Source organism: Anopheles merus, unplaced genomic scaffold (genome assembly GCF_017562075.2).
Source record: "Anopheles merus strain MAF unplaced genomic scaffold, AmerM5.1 LNR4000494, whole genome shotgun sequence".
Classification (NCBI taxonomy): domain Eukaryota; kingdom Metazoa; phylum Arthropoda; class Insecta; order Diptera; family Culicidae; genus Anopheles; species Anopheles merus.
The window spans coordinates 1-20388 of NW_024428074.1; the positions used below are offsets into that span (position 1 = coordinate 1).

Below are 20388 nucleotides of genomic sequence, written 5' to 3' on the forward strand. Positions count from 1 at the left end.
GTAACGGCTCCATCGACAATGTTGACAACAGCGTTCACAGCAGTGCCACGGAACACCCACACAAACTAGCCACTACGCCCACGACCATTGGTGCCGCAAGAGTCAGTAATACATGAGGTAACGGATGAGGCGAACTTACCTGCCATCACGGATGACGATTCCATATCCAGCACATCCGCCATCCCGCCGGGATTGGACCAGGAGTCGCCAGCAGTTGCACTTACAACACCGGACGTTGATAGTGGCTCTTGCGAGCAGTGGGCTCATGCGTGGAGCCATACTTTAATACTGTTACCACCTGTTACACTGCTGTTTTTTATTCTCTGATCCTGTTTTCAGTTGTACATTTTTGCTAGAGGTAGGAACTGCCACCCTGGAAAAAGGACGCTGTTTATTGGTAACGAAAATATGATTTATAAATGCTTAGTTATTGTAAAATCTCTGCTCACCGGAAGACGTTAATTTTCGGCGTATATTGTTCTTAATAAATAGTTGATACGTTCACAACAGTTGTGTCTATCGCTGTGCATTATTAGTAGGATTGTTAGCATCATGAAAGAACTTTTTCTTCGTCATCAAAATGGCGCACTTGGGCGTTGATAGCACATATTACATGTACATAGTGAATAATATGTACATAATATGTGCTATCCACAGTTTACTGGTAACTAATCCATACGGTTGTTTTGTCGATGGATAATGCACAAAAGCAGATTTTAACCTACAAAAGTCGGACGCATTAGAATCGGCTACCATTTTTTTAAGAATCCCAACCTTCACGTTTAAGCTTCTTAGCACAACTGAGCTTTTGCAATGCTACAATGCCACAATACGACCAAACAGTAATTACAACAGCTTGCTAGATGATAATCCTTTGCATAACGCATCCCGCGACGGCCAAATAAAATCTCCAAAAGCCATCAAAGCAGTGACCGATTAGCACTGAACACGCCGATTATTTGTTTACTTTTGGAATGAAATGTCAAAAAAAAATATTTTTCCTGTCTCTCTCACACAGTCCCGGAAGTGAACACTTGTTTATTTTCCGCTATTGCAACTACTTCGCAGTGTTGACGAATCTCACGTCTTCGTCTTCGAAGAAAACGTACAAAAAGAAAGAAAGAAAAAAGAAGCAAAAGTCAATGGTTGCATCCGTGTTGTTGTATCAGACTTAGGTTTATTGATTTTGAGAGCTCTTGCATTCTTGTACTGGTTTTTTCCGCTCTTTTACATTGTTTCATTCGCACATTAGTTGAATTCCTTGCGTTACTATGCCTAACCCAATCACGCAGCTTACACATACTGCTATTTCTCACTTGCCGCCGCACGGTTCGAAACGGTTCCAACAATTTTCTCATCCATTCATCCCAAACATCATATTTGTTGCTATTATATGTTACCAAGACCGTGCTACCGACAGCAACAGATGTTCACTACTAGTAGAACAATGTTCTATGGAATCTGTCGGTACTTATTTTTTCCTTTTCGTTGCTTGCTTACATGTTATCTTTTGCTATCAGGTATTGTTGTGTCCCTTTGCCCCAGCTTTCTTCCGACTTCTGGTCTATAACAGTTCGGTTCTGCTTATCCATTCGCTTCCCTACTCTCAATAGTTTTGATGGATCAGTTTCACACTTCCATTGACGTACGGTATGTATACTTCCCAAGGTATGAAAGATGTACGGGCATGTTTTATCTGCTTTCTTTTTCTGTGTTGTGTTAATCCTTTCTGCTCCCAATGTATCTCTGTCCTCATCCTGGTCATATGTGTTGTTTTACATCTCTCGTTCTCTCTCTATCTCTCTATTGTGGTGGAGCTTTGTTAATTACACGTCGAAATAATGTTTCTAACATTTTTTTTGTCTGTTTAGTACATTTACATTCTGATTAATACTAATTCCTTTGGGAGTTCTTCGTTTTAGTGAAGCGTTGTTATAGGAATCCCGAAGGATTTAAAACACAAAAGATCGCACCTTCAATGGAAATATGAAAAAACTTTCGTAAGCATATCGAAAGAACGAAAGATGGAACACATTGGTACCACGGGTTTGAAACTTGAACGTATTTCGCAAGCAAGAAGACTGTATTGGAGTAACGTGCGAGGTTTGTGGATTTAGGTCGTGAAGGAATTCAGCACTTCTACTGTGTACGGTACGCAATTGGGTGATTGGGACAGCTTAGCAGTTTACTGTCAATTACCATTTCAAAAGAAAACTCTTTACAAAAAAAATAGTAATAAAAAAGGCATAAATCGTTCTATTTTCATTACTATTGAAGCTCTTCTACATGTCTTGCAAGTAAGTTTTCTTTTAGCAATACAGTGCCACACGTTGAAAAATTACTATTTGTAAGTGTGTTGGAAAAAAGTACACCATAATTTTGCAAAATGAATGTGTGTGGTGTGTGTGTGTGTGTGGTGTGTGTGTGTGTGTGTGTGTGTGTGTGTGTGGTGTGTGTGTGTTGTGTGTGTGTGTGTGAGATCATTGCAGCCCTATGCACTTCGTATTGATCACTACAGAAAAAAAACCTCTCTGCGAATGGTACGTGTTGCGCTTGTCTAATGTATAGAATTTTCAGAGTCATAGTTTAGGTGAATTGTTTGTGTGTTTATTTTTAAACAAATTCCCATTGCAGTCTCATGGAGAAGGTTTACTCTCTTTCTGTCTGTCGTTAGTTAACATAAAATCGTAATTTAAGAAACACACACAATTGCAATTACATCATATACAACTGTGCGCTAGTTGAAAAATTGTTTGTAATATTAAAGAACATAAGCTTCTTAATCCTACCGAAAGCAATAATTAAGTAACGGGAAAAAGCCATATTACTGAGACATGCTCGCCTGATGGCCAGATCAAGGAAACTCATCGCACTACACTTATCACTTCTCTAACCCAATATCCAGAATATTGTAGTTGGAGTGCATGTTGGTTTTGCTTTAATTTCTTTTACTTCAATTTCAATTCGTCTTTGTTTGAATTGTGACTGCGTGTGTATGTGTGTTTGTGTTTTTAGTTTTTTTTTCTAAACGACAAATGTTTTCTTCAACTAACATTGCATTAGGATGAAGACTGCATAGCAGCTATCCAGGAATTGCATCCTCAATTCAACATGTAATATGTTTAACAACGGTCTAATGACAAGGAGGTGGCAGGGAACTAATGTGTTAGTTAGTTTGTCTGTTTTTTGTTTTGTTTTAGCACCACCGGCTTCACACTCACCACTTTACTCAGTAACAATACACACATCGATACACACGGCGATGCGAAGGACCGCCGTGTGTTAACTATTACGGTGAGTTTTTTTTTTCTCTTTTTTTGTATAATCACATTGGCTAATATTGGTTTGAAATTGTATCTTTTCTTTTGCGTTGGATCGACTTGCCTTCTCTTGTAGGATGCTAGGGGGCCGTGTAGATTTTTAGACTTTTACATCTGATGCGCAATTCGCTGAGCTTTTCACCTTTTGGGTTTATCGACGTTTTTCTCCTTGGGATCAGTGTAGCAATGCTAACGGTTTTATAAGTAGAGGCTGACGGTTTTGCAGACAGATTGTTCGTATGAACTACTATGCAGTTACAACTACGTTTGTTTGTTTGGTTGCTTTCACACGGATTCCTCGAGGACGGAATCTACGGTACAATATAGCGCCCAGGATGGTTTGGCTGCGGAAGCGATCGGATTTTACAACCTAAACAAGTACACCAACTACTAGCTTCCTATGGAGATCGATCCTCGAGCTGTTTTTATCGGCTTTGTGTCTTCTCCACCACACTAGGGTCAACTGTCACAGTGTAGCCCGACATTTGCAGCCTATAGGTCCGGGTAGCTAACTCGATCGCAATCGACTGTTGCGACATTTGATATAATTTGGCGTTCGAGTAACGTTGAGCTTTAGTGTATAGTGTATGGTATCAGTGAAAACAAAAGCAACAATTTGGCAGCATTAGCATTGTCAATGGTTGACGAGTGAGAGGTTTAAATGATTTGCGCCGCGTTTTAATGGTATTAGTGTATGAGATGAGGTTCCGATTATTGTATTCAGCCCACGATCACCCTCCGACGTTAGGATGAACTATGATCACAATTGACAAATTTGCAATGATGGGAGTTAGAGGTTTAACATAGCAAACCGAAGGATGGAGCATGGAAATTGAATCGTACAACCAATTTCCAAATCAAGCTGATCAAATTTTAGATGAATAATTTCTTTTCACCACGTACCATCTGGGGCACGGAAAGAGGAAAGGAAAACGGAACAAAATTTCAACTGTTTTGTTTTAATGTACTCCGCCGCACCTGTTTCGGCACTTTTATGCTCTCTGCTTGAGCCGGTTGGTATTTGTATAGGTTTATCTTTTCTTTCCTCTGCACGACTCATAATGCTACATAGATCTCACTCTACACTAGCTTTTTTAGCTGCTATTTACTAACTGCTAACGATCAGTAAATTACAATACCTCTACAATCTGTTTATGGTTTTGTTGTGTTGTTTGTTAATTGTTATCGAATTTTACTCCCGCCCTCAATACCATGCTTTTCTGATATTTGTTTCCTGCCATGTGCTGCTGTTAGGTGTGTATCTTTTGATATACCTGGCTGGCTGTGCAATCAATACAAACGCCTCAGTTGAAGTAACTAACTGTCAACTAGTACAATCCGACCACTCTGTCATCTGTTTGTCCCGCAACAGATTTTCCGCCTGCCTATTCAACGCGTATGCAATATTCTTACTTTGCTGAGCTTGTTGTAAGAGCTTGCGCACTTCGCGTATATACCGTAGCATTGAACTGTTCTGCTATACCTAGTGAGAAAAATTATAAAATCACAACTTATAGGAAAATTTGAACTAACTGATGAATGAATGATGACGATACTGTGCTAGTACTCCGCAAATGGTAAAAAAGGCTTCATTACAATCATCCAATCATATTAGAAGGCAAGTCTTTACTAGCTTACCAATTGTTGAATAAAGCTTTCTCCCCAAGTGTTGTATATACCAAAAACCCTGTAACTTTTCGTTTTGGAGACTAGTGTTGTGTTGCGCGAAAAACATATTCTGAGATGAGAATGAACTAACTATTATATCGCAGTACAAAACTACTTAAATCTTAAGGATGTGGTTGCTTAAGTAACTAAAGTTCTGGAGATAAGAATAGGTGTATCCTTCGATGTGGAACGGCAAACAGCCCCCTCTCATCCTTTTTTTTCTCTCTAGCTGAGTGTAACAATAGCTGTTGTGCATTTGTTTGATTGAGTCTGGTGACAGACGTGCATGTAGCGCAATGCTTACTCCAGCATGTCCAGCATTTACGGATGGTGTCTTCGCCTATCGACTTCTTCGCTGCCCTGCCGACTTCTTGCCCATCTTCGCTTGATTTCGTAGCGCGGTTGCATTTTGTTTTTCTGTCACTTAATTATTGCTGTTCTGATGTTGGTTGTAGGAGCGAAAGCCTTTCCGCACTTCTTAAGGCAACACGATAGCGCGAAGGGCAAACATAAAACCGGCACTCAGCAGGGCAGCCACCGGAACAGTGACTACCCAAGCATACACGATGTTTCGGAACAGCCCCCAATCAACCGCTTTCTGTTGCGCAGTCACGGCATGATGCGCATGCTTACCGCTATCGACTGTCGTTGGCCGTGAGTTCGCCTGCCCAACAAACACAACTGAACCCACCTTACAATGAGTCGTAGAAATGGGCAGACCAATTTTGGACGCTATTAGCACAGTCAGGGCGGCACCGATTTCGATGGTAAAACCACTGAAATGAAGCAGAAAACTCATTAATTTTTGTGCTGGTACAATGTTAGCAAATGGAAGATTTTCAAGCGATTACAGCTACTTACGTCGAGGGAGTAATCTTGGTGAGATCATTACCGATCGTTTCGATCACACGCCGACCCCACAGCCACAGACCGACCGAAATGCCCAATCCTCCATACAACAGGATCAACAGTGGCGTTTCCGACTTTTGCAGCACCGAACCCTCGCGATAGATCATGAATAGCGCGATCAGCGGTCCAATGGCATTGCTGCAATGCGTGCATAAACCCCATGAAGTTAGAATTTGCCACACACCACGTCTGCCAGCCATCGTTTACACTTACCTGACATCATTGCCACCGTGCGCAAAGCTACCAAACGTAGCAGTGAGAACCTGGAGGAAGGAGAATAGGGTTGACACGTCTTCGCTCTCTTCGACCGGCTTTTGCCTTCGGTTGTCCTCCTCGGAGCCTTCCTTCGCACCAATCAATGGCACTTTGCTCGAGTTGGGTGAGAGCGTTGCACTGATGAGCGGATGTTCCAAACCGGCGGCTGCTTCAATCTTGCACATGTCTGTCTTTTTGATGTCTTGCTCCGTACTGCTCAGCAGCACGTTCTGTGGCATTAGCGTGTAGTCGGTTATCGGAAGAGTACTGTCGCTCTTCGGACTGGTGGGTGATTTGCCATTCTGCAGTGCTATTACGGTAGGTTGTTCTCTGAAAAGGGAAACCGTAGGAAAACATGAAATACTGTCCAATTACTTTCTTGCAATGGCATTCAATCGAAAGATAACTACATCGCATATGTATACATTTTTCTTTTTTACACTGTACCATACAACTACTTACTTCAATCCTCCATTGATCAGATGTCCCGAGTCGGGTGATTTCGGCGATACGTTGGTACTGTTGCGACGGTCAAAGTACGTGCCGAGATGGAAGCGTCCATTGCCATGGTACGATTGCAACTCATCGATGTAGTTCAGGCTTGTCACCGTTAGGTCCGTGTTGTCCAAGCTGGTTTTGTCGTGCGCGCCAAGCAAGCTGTTTGCCTTCTTTACAATCTCCGGATTGAAGCTGTAGGGTCCGCCCGGCGAAAGCTCATTTGAGAGCTTCTTCACCAACCCATTTTGTGAGGCCTGTTGCTGATGCTGCGACGACAGTGAAACCAGCTCGGTTGTCTCGGTAATAGCTGGCAGCGGTTTACCATCGCTGGCCACCAGAGAGAGCGGTCGCTTCGCCCGGCGCGGGCTACCGTTCGATGACGAATCTCCATCCGAGTCGCCGACCGTGAATTGGGTCTTGTCGCCGTTGAGTATCTTACGCTTTTGCCACGGCACAATAAACAGCTGTACCAGCGTTGCCACGACGATACCAAGCGTAATGCTGACCGCAAGCGCCACCCACAGCGGGATGTTATCCATGTACAGCACTGGAATCGATATAATTACCGTGGTGAGTGTCAAACGGCACCAACCACTTCATCTACCGATAGCGCTATTCCACACTACCATGTATCTAATGGTTGCTTACATTTTGGTCCATCGTGCACGATGCTAAAGACATTCACAGCCAAGGTTGTGCCATAGAACAGCGGCAACGAGAACAGTCCGGCCCGCAGAGGGTTCTTCGCGTTCAGGATGAATTTGCGAATCATCCAGAATAACAGCACGCTCACCAAACCGCTCAGCACGGGCGAGATGAACCATGAGCCAACGATCGTGAGCAGTGTGTTCCACTTGAGTCCCTGCGTGCCACGGGCGACCAGGCTGAAACCGATCGTCGATCCAACAATGCTGTGTGTGCCGGAGATGGGCATTTTAAGGAACGTTGCTACCAGCAGCCACAGCGCTGAGCTTCCCAGAGCCGACAGGCAGCCAAGCATCAGCTCAATTTCGCTACCCTTGTACATCTCGACCTCTAGGATACCTTTCCGCATCGTATCGGACACCTTGTAACCTGCAAAATAGAGAGCGGATAGTGTCATACATAAGATAAAAATAAGAATCCTACCACTCAATTACCGATCCTTACCTATGAGAACAGCGCCGGACACTTCGCATACGGTGGCTAACCAGCATGCCTGACGTATGGTCAGCACGCCCGACCCAACGCTCGTACCGAACGAGTTAGCAACATCATTAGCACCAATACCAAATGCCAGAATAAACGCTATTACAAAGCCCAGGATCACCAACCACAGAATATCGGGATCAAAAGGATCCATTTTGCTCGCTTTACAAGATGCGCTTTGGGTTTGTTTAAGGCGACGAACTTAAACGATCGACTTTGAGAGTGTTCTACCAGACCAAATTGGAAGAGTTGAGGATTGAAGCTTTAACGTCGTCAACTGAGCCCTAGATTTTGGATAACAGTGCTCCAACCAGGCAGCCGAATTTGGAGTGTGTTTAGTGAGAATACCTTTTCTCTAAGTGACAAACAGAAATTGTCCTTCTAAAATACTTGCTCGTACAAGCGGTACAAAGCAAATAAGAAATAAGATTACAATCCAAGATATTGGTTTTTAACAAACAACGAAAAGCTTTGCTTTCTGCCTTAATTCGATCAGACGGTATGCGGCGTGGTGTATCAAGTCTTGTTAAATCACGTTCAAAAGGAAGATGTCTTCTCTAGTACGATTTTTCGTAAGTTATTCAACCCGCTAGCAGCAAGTTTGTTCGTGTTGCTGATGGTTCCGTTACTTCACCACAGCTAAAAGCAATCCCTCACACAAAAATAGGGCTTCCGTAATTTGTAAATTCCAGCCTCTTATACAACACACCACACTCCAGATGATGTCCAGAGCAATTAGTGGATGACAAACTTGAACAAAAAATGCGACACTTTCTCACGAGCTCACACCAACGTTCGCAAACAATGGTGTTACGCTGTTGTTGTTTGTTTGTTTTCACTAAACACACATACACACACAGCACACAACGGTAGTAGTGTGATTGTGCTCGAAGCGTTACTAATATTAAAATTATTAAGTATTGATAGTAATGCCTAATACGAGTGTGAACTTTAAAGTAGCAGTTACCTTTAAAAAAGTATGTTAAGTAACGGAATCAGCGATGAGAATGGAAGCTGACTTTTCCACACACACACACACACACAAATGTATAAAAAAACAGGTGATCAACAATTCAGAATGCACGCTATTGACTGAAAGTGAAAGAAAGCGATGCTTTCTTGCCAACAGTTAATAGAAGACAGGGAAAGAGGAAAATAAAACAAAACAGTATCACAATCGATGCAAAGATGCTGTTCGTACTTTAAGTAGCGGAGGTGGTGTGACAATGTATACGCAAAACAGCAACAACTAAATTAGTACAAGTACAAGTAATGTGCGAGTGAACGAAAAAGAATGGAAAAAACCCAAGAATGCAGATATTGTACCTTAAAAACGTTAATTAGTAAATTCTTGTAATGACCACCGACAAGCACGAAGATGGACAAGACAGCGGTTACTAACTAGCGTTTTAATTTGACAATATCTGGTAGGCAGAGTTTCGTAAAAACAGCCATCGTTTTGTAAAGTGGGTTTTGGAGGTGGGTGCTGTCGGTGGTGCTTTCGCCCCAGAGACAAGCAGATTGCGCAGCGGAACGCGGTTTGCGGTTTAACCCTTACGGAAGCTTCCGGAAACGGAAAGCTGCTTGAGAAGCTTTTCCTCCCTTCTGAACGGACTTTCTACTAGACTACTAGATGCGTTGTGTTCCCAACGTGAACACCACTCCTGGCACCGGTTTGTGATCGCTGGCTGCTAGAGCTGGTCTACTACTGATAAGGACTCTTTTGAAAAATTTATAGGTTGCTTCCTTTTCTAATGGTAATTTCTCGCAGGACTTTCGTTAAGTATCGTCGTCACGCGTTGTTGTTTCTGATTACACAATGTTTTGTCACTGCATCAACGATCAATGCGAAGTTTCACCGTTTGTTGTTGTGACTTTGCAGATGTATGATCATTGCTGAAAGTATAGAAAAGAGACGAACAAAACATTAGATACCATATAATCATTTGTTAAGTCATGCATTTTGTAAAATATCATATGATATAAATAGTAAATACAAATTTTATTAGCAAATCATCAATCATGATTATTTTTGAATAATTTCCGCCGTGATAGTGTCATCAACCATGCCTAACCAAGATTAAGCAAACACACTCTTCATGCAGAGTGCATCCGGTTGTTGATTGTTGATTTGATCGCGAAACGCTACGTCACACCAGCTGATGCCAGCTCAGACCACCCTTGTCACAGGACACAACCGCACAACCGTTTTGAAGGTCAAGTTCAGGTGAAATATAGCCCGGCCTACACGATTGATGTTTATTTCTCCGTGGACAAAATCGTGCAGCTGCATTACTTTACTTGCTTCATTTACATATTCACTGCATCTTAGTTTTGAACTTTCCCACCTTCCTCACACACCAAATGTTAAAAAATAAAATGCAATGATCGTTAAAATTCAACTTGCTCAATCGCTCAGTTTCATCGATCAGGCATGCACTTGATCTTCAATTACAATGTTACAACTGGTTTACGTTTAAGAAAATCCTGATTAGCCGCAGGCGGATCGTTTAGCCACGGTTTGTTTTCAGGCTACTTTTGCTCATTCAGAACACTTTTAACGCCCTCTACACTCTGGGAGTATCCGTAGAGAAAGAGTGAGAGAGTGAGCACATTAACAGAACCAGTTCATTCTAGGTTACTTGCGTCATATATTTTGCGACGCCCGTGGTCCACTTCCTGCTATACTATAAAGTGTATATAATTGCACAGCATAGCGTTTGAACGATAGAGGGAAAAAAGTTTGAGTACCGCAAAAGCAAATGGCCAATCACTTTCCATTGATGATGGGCTCCAGATACGTCAAAAGTGAGGTCAAGGTTTCTCCTAATGGATGTGCGCAATGATCAAGAACGAAATGCTGTGGATCGTCTCCACGCTTGGTTTGGCTACTAGTGTTCAGCGAAATAATCGAATTTATTTGCACTGCCGGAGAATGTAACCTCCACGATTGCTACGCACCAAGCACACATCATCAACAAAGCAGCAACAGTTCCGAACTGTACTCGAGAATCCATGGCGATGCATTACCGGCCGAAGAGACGGAATCGGCCGGCGAAACAGAACGAAAGTCTTTGCTTCTTTACAAAGCCCCTTTAGATTAACAACATCGCCACCCATAATCTTGCTGGCGCGTCTATGGATGAACCGTTGCCCCGATGTGCGTGAAATCGTTTCACTTTCCCGCAATAGTGTTGGTGAGAGAAGATCCATTTCTTTAAATACCGCACACGTCTTTTCGCGCATTTGACCTTTTTACACACGCGACCACATGCAATGCTATAACGTCGACGAAGATGAACTGCTGTGCTGACGGTGGCAGTAAAAAATAAATAACGTGCTCGATTCGCGTGATCGTCCGTACCCCTGCCCTGTTGGGTGCGGCAATAGGGGTGATGGCCTGCCGACCATCATCCCAGCCAGAAAAAGCCTTCTTGGTTTAGAGCGTACGAAAGGGGCGCTTAAACGTGTGTGAGAGTTTTTTTTAAGATGTCTGCATTTAAAACATTGCTTTGCGTTGTTGTGCTTCTATTTTGATGTCTAGACACTTATGTCTCAATGCCAGTGTTATAAGTGGATGATACGACTCGACACGATTGCAGCGTAGTTTAGAAGAATCTTTTTATTAATTTGTGGTCTATTTCCGCACAAGTTGGATACCTTCTCTTGGCACATTTGTTTGGCATCACACAGTGACAGTGAATGCAACATAACATCGATCATGTGTCAAAAATGAATGAAGGTTTGTAGTAAACACCAAAAAGCAATGCCCAATTCCAGGAGATCATGTACATTTCCTCCTTCCTCATAGATGGACTATTGCATCATACAGAACCTAATTGAAGAATCTTCAACAAATAAACCAAATCACAGCAAATAAATCTACCCTTGTGTGGCGGGAGATAACCTAGATTGACTTATGTTTAATAAAAACCATTATCGCTGTCTGTTTTTTCATTTACTTCTATTCAAGTTGCTTTCATTTCTTTGCGTTGGTATTACATGAAACGTTGTTATGTTCTAGTCTAAAATTAAATTCTTTCATTTCACCCATCACTCACAGTTCTTATCACTTCGCAACTGTAGGTGGTCATAAAACGAAACAGGTAACTTTTCGTAGCATGTGCACATTCATGCGAAAGACATCCCATGCACGATGGTTATAAATATATGACCTAATTTCAAATAAATTTCTGTTTTCTCTTTTTCTTTTTTTCTTCTTACCAGTATATCTGAGTACAATCTCATCAGTTTAAAAATTAAACTGCATGATTTATTAAGAACTTATTTCCTATAGTTTTCTCTTAACACCAACCAAAACATTCAATATAGCTAAAAGCATCAGATGATCGACCGAGTCTTTTTCTGCATAAAAAAGTATCCATTCGGTCCACCTTTCATTCCCCTTCCCTACTACACACCCCGGGATTTATTTGGGATGTTTTATTTTTGCCAAAAAACGTTAGTTTTTTTGCGTCCAAAATACACACAAACACCGCCAACGGGTTATATTTTAAGACGACACGCGATCTTCGACCTGCACGTTTTCTGCTTTCTCTCAAAACTCGCCTCTTCCTTTACACGTATAACGTTTCTGCTTTTGGCTGACCATAGGAAGATCGCATCATTAGTGTTGTGGCCGGCATAGTAGGAAGTAATGACTACCTCCAGCCTTTTTCGATAGTCAAGCAACGTTGCGTTACATTAAACATGGCTCGCACAATATTTTGCTTTAACCGGGAGTTAACTATTGATCATTCTGTCTTTCCCTATCAATTAACCCTTATTTTAAACTTCCTAAAACCGAATACAAGAGGCGAAAAACCTTGATCCCACCATCAACGATGAAATATTCTTGAGATAGGTGAAGTTTAGCAAACATCTTTTTCCTTGTTGCTTAAACTATTCAATGTGTAGTCAAGAGATACATTTATATTCCAATGGAAACAACCATCCGACACAAACTTGTTTCATCACCTTCTTGGTTACTTGCATATTAAATTTGTAGTCATTAAATAGCCATTTTTCACAATTAATTCTGCAAACAGATGATGGACAGCGTAGCAAACAGGTTTTGCTGCACACTAGTGATAATCGTCCTTCCGGACCCAAATGTCACTGTCGCCGCCTGAGACAAAACCACGATGGCCTTCCTTGTCAGGAAAACGGACAGCGAAGAAATAGCGCAACTTGATCATGACACAATTTGCGCCCGCCATGTACTCTCCCCGTCAATGGTCATGATAGAGTCACGATCGTCTGTCGCTTGAGTTTGAGAAGATGCGACAGTTGCCAACATCCGAAACCAAACCGTACACAGAGATGCTAAATATACTGAGCCTGCCCGCGCTCTGGACATTTGTTGTGCGTAACCGGATCCAGTGATTCTGCTAACATTCCTACTGCCTTGCTTAGTATTTGTTATTCCTTCCGTCACTTCCGGTGACGTCAAACACTGCCGTTTGGGTATAAATTTCTGCTTTTTCGATTGAGTTCACTGGAACTTAGAGCTCAGAAGAGAATCATGATGCAGCCAATAATAATGATAGTGTCAGTTAGTGACACAAATGTTCAAAGCTGAATAAAAAGTTTGAAACAGACAAAGCGTTCTGTATGACATTGTCGCACTTTCCGCATTACAATGCTCTAATGGAAGAGCAGCTCATTTCCCGTACACACCAGACAATAAATGATGTCATTTGGCAGTAAACTCGTTAGGCACCGCTGTTCGATGTGTAAAGCATCATTCAATTGCTGAAAGGTAGAAGGATGACAGATACACCCTCAACCTAAGTATAAAATCAATCCCAGATGGTAATCAACTACAATTAGGTAATTTATCCAATCAAAACCACACAAAAAGATTCACATTGATTTTATTGACATGAGCAGAATGTACAGAATGAGATGTTTTGTTACATCATTCAAATGTACCGTGTTTAGCTTAGAAGAAGTATCTTTACACTGAAGTATTTAAGATAAGTTAATAGATATGTAAGAATTATATTCATATTCTACTTTTTTATTCTGGCTAACAGTAGCTTCCTATAGATACGGTGAAAAAGGGTGAATGAAAAATGTGTTTCTCTCTCTACTTTATAAACAAACCCTTAAGCTGAAAGATAAGCTGTAGTGACAACATAACGTACACACACATATGCTCTTCATCGTTAGCAGGTATAATTAATGATACTACATTTGTTTATCACTATCCGCCAAACTGTCGCAATGCTGTCATCATTGCGGGACGCGGTATGATACGCTACCAAAACTAACAACAACGAATAAATGTAACCACAAGCTTCTGAAAAAGAGCCCCCAATTCGTCAATTGTAGTATCAAAACAGGGAACTGTTTTCGATTATTAAAAAAAGAAACATTTTCATTAAAGCAGCACAAAATAAAACGCGACTGAATAATACGATTTGCCGTGGTCGGTGTAAATCGAACGAGATGATTGCCCCTTTCCTCGCTGTGTATTCCAATATTGCTGTACACGGGTATATCATTGCACGTTATCTATGAAAAATGAGATATCGAAAAGTGGTACTCTGCGGACAATGAGAAAGAAAAAACAAACTCCCCAACTCATACCAGCAGTCATGAACGAGACATAAATGTGATAATTAACTCAAAGCGTCATCGAATTTTTGTACCGACTGGGGTATTGCGAAATTGCTTCGAACCATGTGGCGATAGCATATCTGCGCACTAATGATACGAGTTGCAGCAGCAGCACGGGCCACATAGCGCGTTTGTTTGAAAATTGATTGAACAACAACAAGAGTCCTATTTTCGATTCGGCAAAAAAAAAAAGAAAAACGTGGAAGGTTCCAGTTAGCAAAAAAAAAAAAATATGAAAAGATATACCCTAACAGCCTGCTTTAGGTGTGGCAACATGCTGATGCTGATAAGCTAACGTGGTTTACTCCGCTTTGTCACATCATATAAGCGTGGTGAGTGTGGTGTGCGCCCGAGCCACCGACCGTGCATTTCCTGTATTTCCTGCTGGAGAAAAATGGCAAGGTCTTTCGTGGGACCTTTCCTCATGCTCCGGTCCAGGACTAGAACGACTCCCACGGCACAACCAAAAGCCCATTGTGGCCATACTATTGGCTGGGCACGAATGGACCAGCACTTTGTCATTGTTGGGAGTGGTGGGAGGCAGGGCATGCAAGTCGCACCCGGCTAGATCACCACCATTTAAGGTGGGTAGTGTATTCACTAAGCTCGCTGGGGGCACAAACGGGTGAGCATGCCAAGATATGGTCTTTTGATATCAAAACATGAGACACCGTTCTAATGTAAATCGGGACAAGATCAAGACCAGATTCCAACCGTCCGAGGCAAACAAAAAAACAGGCCAGATACCTAGTCCCGCGAATGCCAGCGAAGTAACTGGTTTAATGGCAAATGTGCCCGCCCTCCAATCTAGAGCAAATTGATTAAAGCTCCCCGCACCTTGCAGCCGGGGCGGCGGTGGCACACGCGGTATCGTGTAGGTTGTGTGCTAGTGGCTGGCTGGCTAGATCACTTTCTACGCCGGGATTTCAAGGTTAAAAGAAGTGCCACAACACGGCGGTGAGCCGCGGGCTGAACGAGGATATAGGCCAACACCAAACTAGGAATGTGCAGCAAAGCCGCCCGTTTCTGACCAGTATCCAGGTAATGTAGAACCAGAATCGCCCCAGCCCTTTGCCCAGCCACACAATGGCAACACCCCCAGGCATCAGGCAAGAACTACTGACAGAGACTGCTAAAGTACTGGCCGTTAGTACCGGTACTGATTGTTCCAAACCCACCCCAAAATGGACCGAACAGGGGAACAAAGGGTGGGCGAAGGAAATGGTTGTCTTTCTCTCGCTCAATCAGCCCCGTGGCGGCTAGGCTAAAGGTTAGGTTTGATAGGGTAGTACGCGTACGTTGGCGTATGCGATACCTTAGGTTGGGCTCTCTCCTTGCCATATGCTGCGTCACAAAATGGCAATCCTTATCTTGCTAAGCTGCGCACAATTCTGATTTTGATTAGGCAGCGACAGATTTATAGCTATGAAACGTGAAAATGTGGTCATATGCACGTCTGCCAACTCAGCCAACAATAAATCGCAAAGAGGCTTAAGTAAAGGAACAAGATTTGAAGGTCTGAAAGACAGGTACTTGGTCGTTCTTAGTAACTTATTACCGTCAATGCTTTGTAGAGGTACTAAACATCAAAGACTTTGAAAATGAATTATATATTGATACTCTTTTGACAAGTTGTATTTCTTACTACTGTTAAATGGTATGGCATCCAACGGCATAAACATAAATAAACCGAAGCGTAATCTTCTAAGATTGATTTCAATCGTTTGTTATATTGTCTTTTAAATAACTTGCTACGTGTATGGTACTAATTTACGTGTACAAGTATAACACACATACGCAAACGTAGAGTATTTGTAGAGACGTAATTAAAACATCCTACAAAATGTCTTGCCCAACATGCACAGCACTGTTGGGTCATGACGTAAAGATGATCAAATAAATCAGTATCAAGCAGTCGATGTATCAACGTGACAGCAAAAAACGCCAACATCCTCTCCTCGCGAGCGAGTGAGTGAGTGGGTAAAGTAACACATGCGCCAATTTTTCGCCGAACAGATAAAATTTTGCTTCACTTTTTTTTGGCGTGACAATTTTTGGGGGGTGCAGAAAGCTGAACTTTATAGCATCTTGCTTCAACGAAATATGCACAAACAAAAGATTTCTCAAAATGAAAGAGACTTACAAAAAGCAATTACACGACGGATCAGCAGGTTCATGTGAGTGTGCCGCAAAAATCTATGCGAGCAACAGTTTTTGCAGCTCTTCATTTGAACCTATCCGCCACGCCACCCACGCACCATCGTTTGACCCATCTGACCAACCATTCAAGCTTCACGCGACAAACGCGTGATTGATTGACGTACCATTTTCAAAGAAACTGCTCATTCAAAAATTTTGCACTACACAGCATAGACCAGAGTAAAGCCGATCGGTAGTAATGGAAGCACACGAGGAAACAACTGTTATGTGACAAAAAGGCGACAAATACAGTGGAGCTAGTGCGGAGTGTGCTTTAACACACCCCGTCAGCGACATTTTGTAAGGTGAACCAAAATGAAAAGTTTAAAAGGTAGCTCGTTTTGTTCAAATAATAGGTCTGACAGGACAACAATTGCAATAAAATAAAGAAAGATGGAAAAACCCTTTTGCTATCGACCGACATATACAGAAATAGCTACCACAGTATAGAGCAGTCAGCACTTTTTGATCAATTCAGGTCTTTTAGCAATCGACACATTCGCTACACAACACAACACGTTTCAAACATTAGCGTAATCGCGTTTGCAAAACACCAAACTCTTATCAATTACAGGTTAACTGCCTGGTGGTTATAACGAACGATGGTTTCCAATAAATTGTTTGGCATATAATCATTACAGAACACGCTACAGTTAGTGTCAATGAACAGTAGAGTAACGATGCTAAGGAGTGATTCGCTAAACTGCTCCCAAACAAGGTGCTATAAAGATTGAAATCAAATAAACCAGAAACCAAGAACGCTTCACTATAGTCTACTATAGTCTATTTGTCACACTTGATTCTTTGATGCATTGATGAACACATCTACTACAAGAAATCCAGGTCCTCTGCTTGCATGGAATCATCGGCACGGACAGATAAGCTAACGAAACGCGAGTATGTGTTTCAGGTTGCCACGTGCGCGCGCAGTTCAGCGACGATGTTGAGATTGCGCGCCATTTTTGCTTGCTTGCACGGAAGGTACACACTAGACAGAGAGGTGAATGTAAAGTTGAAGCATCCCCTCATTGAAAGACAAACTAATACGGCTACCTGGGAACTATCTCCGTATTGCCATACCACAATCTGCCAGTAGCAATGGCAATGTGCTTATCATTGTACCATAATGCAGTATTACTATTTAATTTCACTACTCAGCCTCTGCCACTGTAATTTCATTGTTCAGTAACAGATAGCTACATTACGGCTCCTCGCCCCCCACAACCCCTACACATGGATGGATTCACAACATTTTGCTGATTAAACAAGGTCACACCGCTTTCTACTCGAAATTTCGACTGGGTTGCAGGAACGGTTGACACACTAGGCAGTTTCCAGAACAAATTCTTCTTGTCCTTTTATTAGAATGCACGACAACACCACACATAAACTCACACCACCAACACCCACTTTTGTCGAAACTGGTTGAAAAAGGTGCTGAAGCGAACATCGCAGCAGCGTGACGTAGAGACCGAAAGCGTGCATTAGTTTGCGCATTGTAGCCACGTGCCGGCGCGTAGTCGTAGTCATCGAGGTATTTCTGCTACCAAACGCGTAACTACGTTAAATAGAGAAGCGACAAAAAAAACCTTGAGGATTGTACAGCACGTTCGGAAGATGGGCACGTTTGCTACCGCTGCTGTTGCTGCTACCGCCCGGTATTGGTGCGTAGTCGTGCCGATCGGTTCTGCGGTTCGTCATCTCTAACACTGTTACATTACACAATACTTGCGAATCGCTGACAATCACCCATTATTCGCCGTCAAGATGGATCAAGATCGAAATCGGCAAGAATTGATTGCCATTTGCTGAGCAGCTGCAGGCAGTCCGCAAACCGATGGTGCTGCTGCTATTGTTGTAGGAAGGTAGTTAAAAACTCACTTTTGTGTGTCTCACTTTCCGCCGGCGCCTTTTCCGGTTGGGTAGACACGCTCGACACCGGAAGCCGATGTAAACTGACAAACGCGAGCGAGAACCTCGTCTGAACCGTCGTCTGTCTGCGCACGAAAACAAACTGCAGCACGCGGTTGCGTGTATTCCCGTCCGTTTTCGCGTTTGTCCCGGAACAACAAAAACTAATTGCTCTAACCACACGGTCAGTGAGAAAGAGTCACACACCGAGAGCTTGCGCACGCGCACCCGCTACTGCACTGGCGGCTCGTAATCAATCAGCACCACTGTCTGAAGACTGAATCATTCGAGCAGTATATATTTGGTTTTATTCAACTTCTGCTCGAATCGCCTCACCGCGCCGCTACCATAAGGGACCGGCGATACCGCGCTGGCGCTACTCCTTCCCCGTCCTCCATTGCCGCACATAGACCAGCAGAGCACCGACATTGCGGACGAGAGGAAACACGACGACGACGACTACGAACGCGACCCGACGACCGGTGATTGTGTGGTGGTAAAACAACCTACTGCGGAACTGTACCTCGCGGGGTCCGGGGAGGAACGCGATCTAGAGGCTCGGAGGGTGCCACGAAGTTGCCCCTATAGCCGGTTGGTGTTTGTGTGTTTGTCGAGGGGGCGCACAATGCCATGCGGATCGCGCGCACCGTCCGATTACGTTCAAATTCACCCGAGAGCCGAGTCTGGTGGCAGTGTGTGTGGATTTTTTTTTTTAATATTATTTCTTTCTACGTATCACCAACATCATGCCGACGTAAGCGGATCGCGCAGTCGCACTGCGCGGGGGGTTGTTTGACAGGCACCGAAACAGGGGGTAGGAGATGGGGGGCAGAGCGGTCTTCCATCCCTTGAGCCGCCGGTTCCATCCCCATCACTACGCGGCGCGTTGTCGGCTTCCACAAACATTGGCGTATATTGCCTTCGCGCGTATTTTGCACTCACTAACACCCCAAAAAACGCGCAAAGCACCACAGAGAGAACCGAGAAAAGGAGGGTTGCGGAAGAAACGTTAACATCGGGACGGTCGGAGCTACCCATGTTCCTTCGCATTGCCCTTTTTGCAACCCCACCGCAGAACACGTTGGCCCAATGTCGAACTCTCTTGCTCTCTCTCTCTTTCGTTCTTCACCTTTTTCTTTCTTTTTCCATCAAGCGCAACCGGCCGGCATGCGTAATTTTGCTTCTGCGAAGATTCCTACGTAAGCACGTTTTTCGACGAGCGCAGGAAAGTGGTGCTACCCGCGTGGAGCGATAGAGGTACCTGTGATAACCTGCGCCACACTCGCGAATGAGTCGCGAACACCTTTGACGGGGACGGGAAGAAAGCGAGGGTGTTTTGGTTGTGAGGAAGCCACTTTTTGGGGGAAACCGTCGCAAGAAGGGACGGGTTGGCAGGAGAGGCTCACACAGATTGCGTTTCGCTTCGGTCAAATGGAATGCCCAAAGTTCACCCTCTGTGTAGCAGGTTTCACTCTCCTCCCCACCCCCACCCCCTCCCACCTACTTCAAGCCCTTTCCTGGTTATTCTTTTCCTTCGTCTCCGCCCCACCTCCTCACCACCGACTCGCTTCAGGCTTCAACCTTCACCAAAACCTCGAAGTCTAGAGCAGGCGAGCCATGGGACGTCGTATCCTCTTCTCTCGCTCTCAGCGGTTGGGCGGCCGGACAACCATGCGCAAATATTTGCCAAAAGGGAGACACCACCACTGGCACTGCTCGGTAGCCTTCCTCATCCTCGCGAAAAAGCGTTTGACTGGTCAGAGGCACCCCACTAGCGTGAAACAAATTGCGAATTCGCGAGTTCTTCGCGCGGCCA

The 20388-nt window shown here is 43.5% G+C and overlaps 1 protein-coding gene across 1 annotated transcript; it reads right to left on the minus strand.

Annotated features, from left to right (window-relative positions):
- Nucleotides 1-3025: 3025 nt before the first annotated feature.
- Nucleotides 3026-18861, minus strand: LOC121602533 (sodium-dependent phosphate transporter 1-A-like). The gene is made up of 7 exons (XM_041931296.1): nucleotides 18543-18861; nucleotides 7800-9734; nucleotides 7299-7724; nucleotides 6615-7197; nucleotides 6111-6482; nucleotides 5850-6035; nucleotides 3026-5764 (listed from the first exon to the last, which is right to left on the minus strand). Exons 2-7 carry the CDS (start codon nucleotides 7990-7992, stop codon nucleotides 5467-5469), a joined length of 2058 nt encoding a protein of 685 aa, XP_041787230.1. The 5' UTR covers nucleotides 7993-9734; nucleotides 18543-18861; the 3' UTR covers nucleotides 3026-5466.
- Between the last annotated feature and the right edge of the window lie 1527 nt (nucleotides 18862-20388).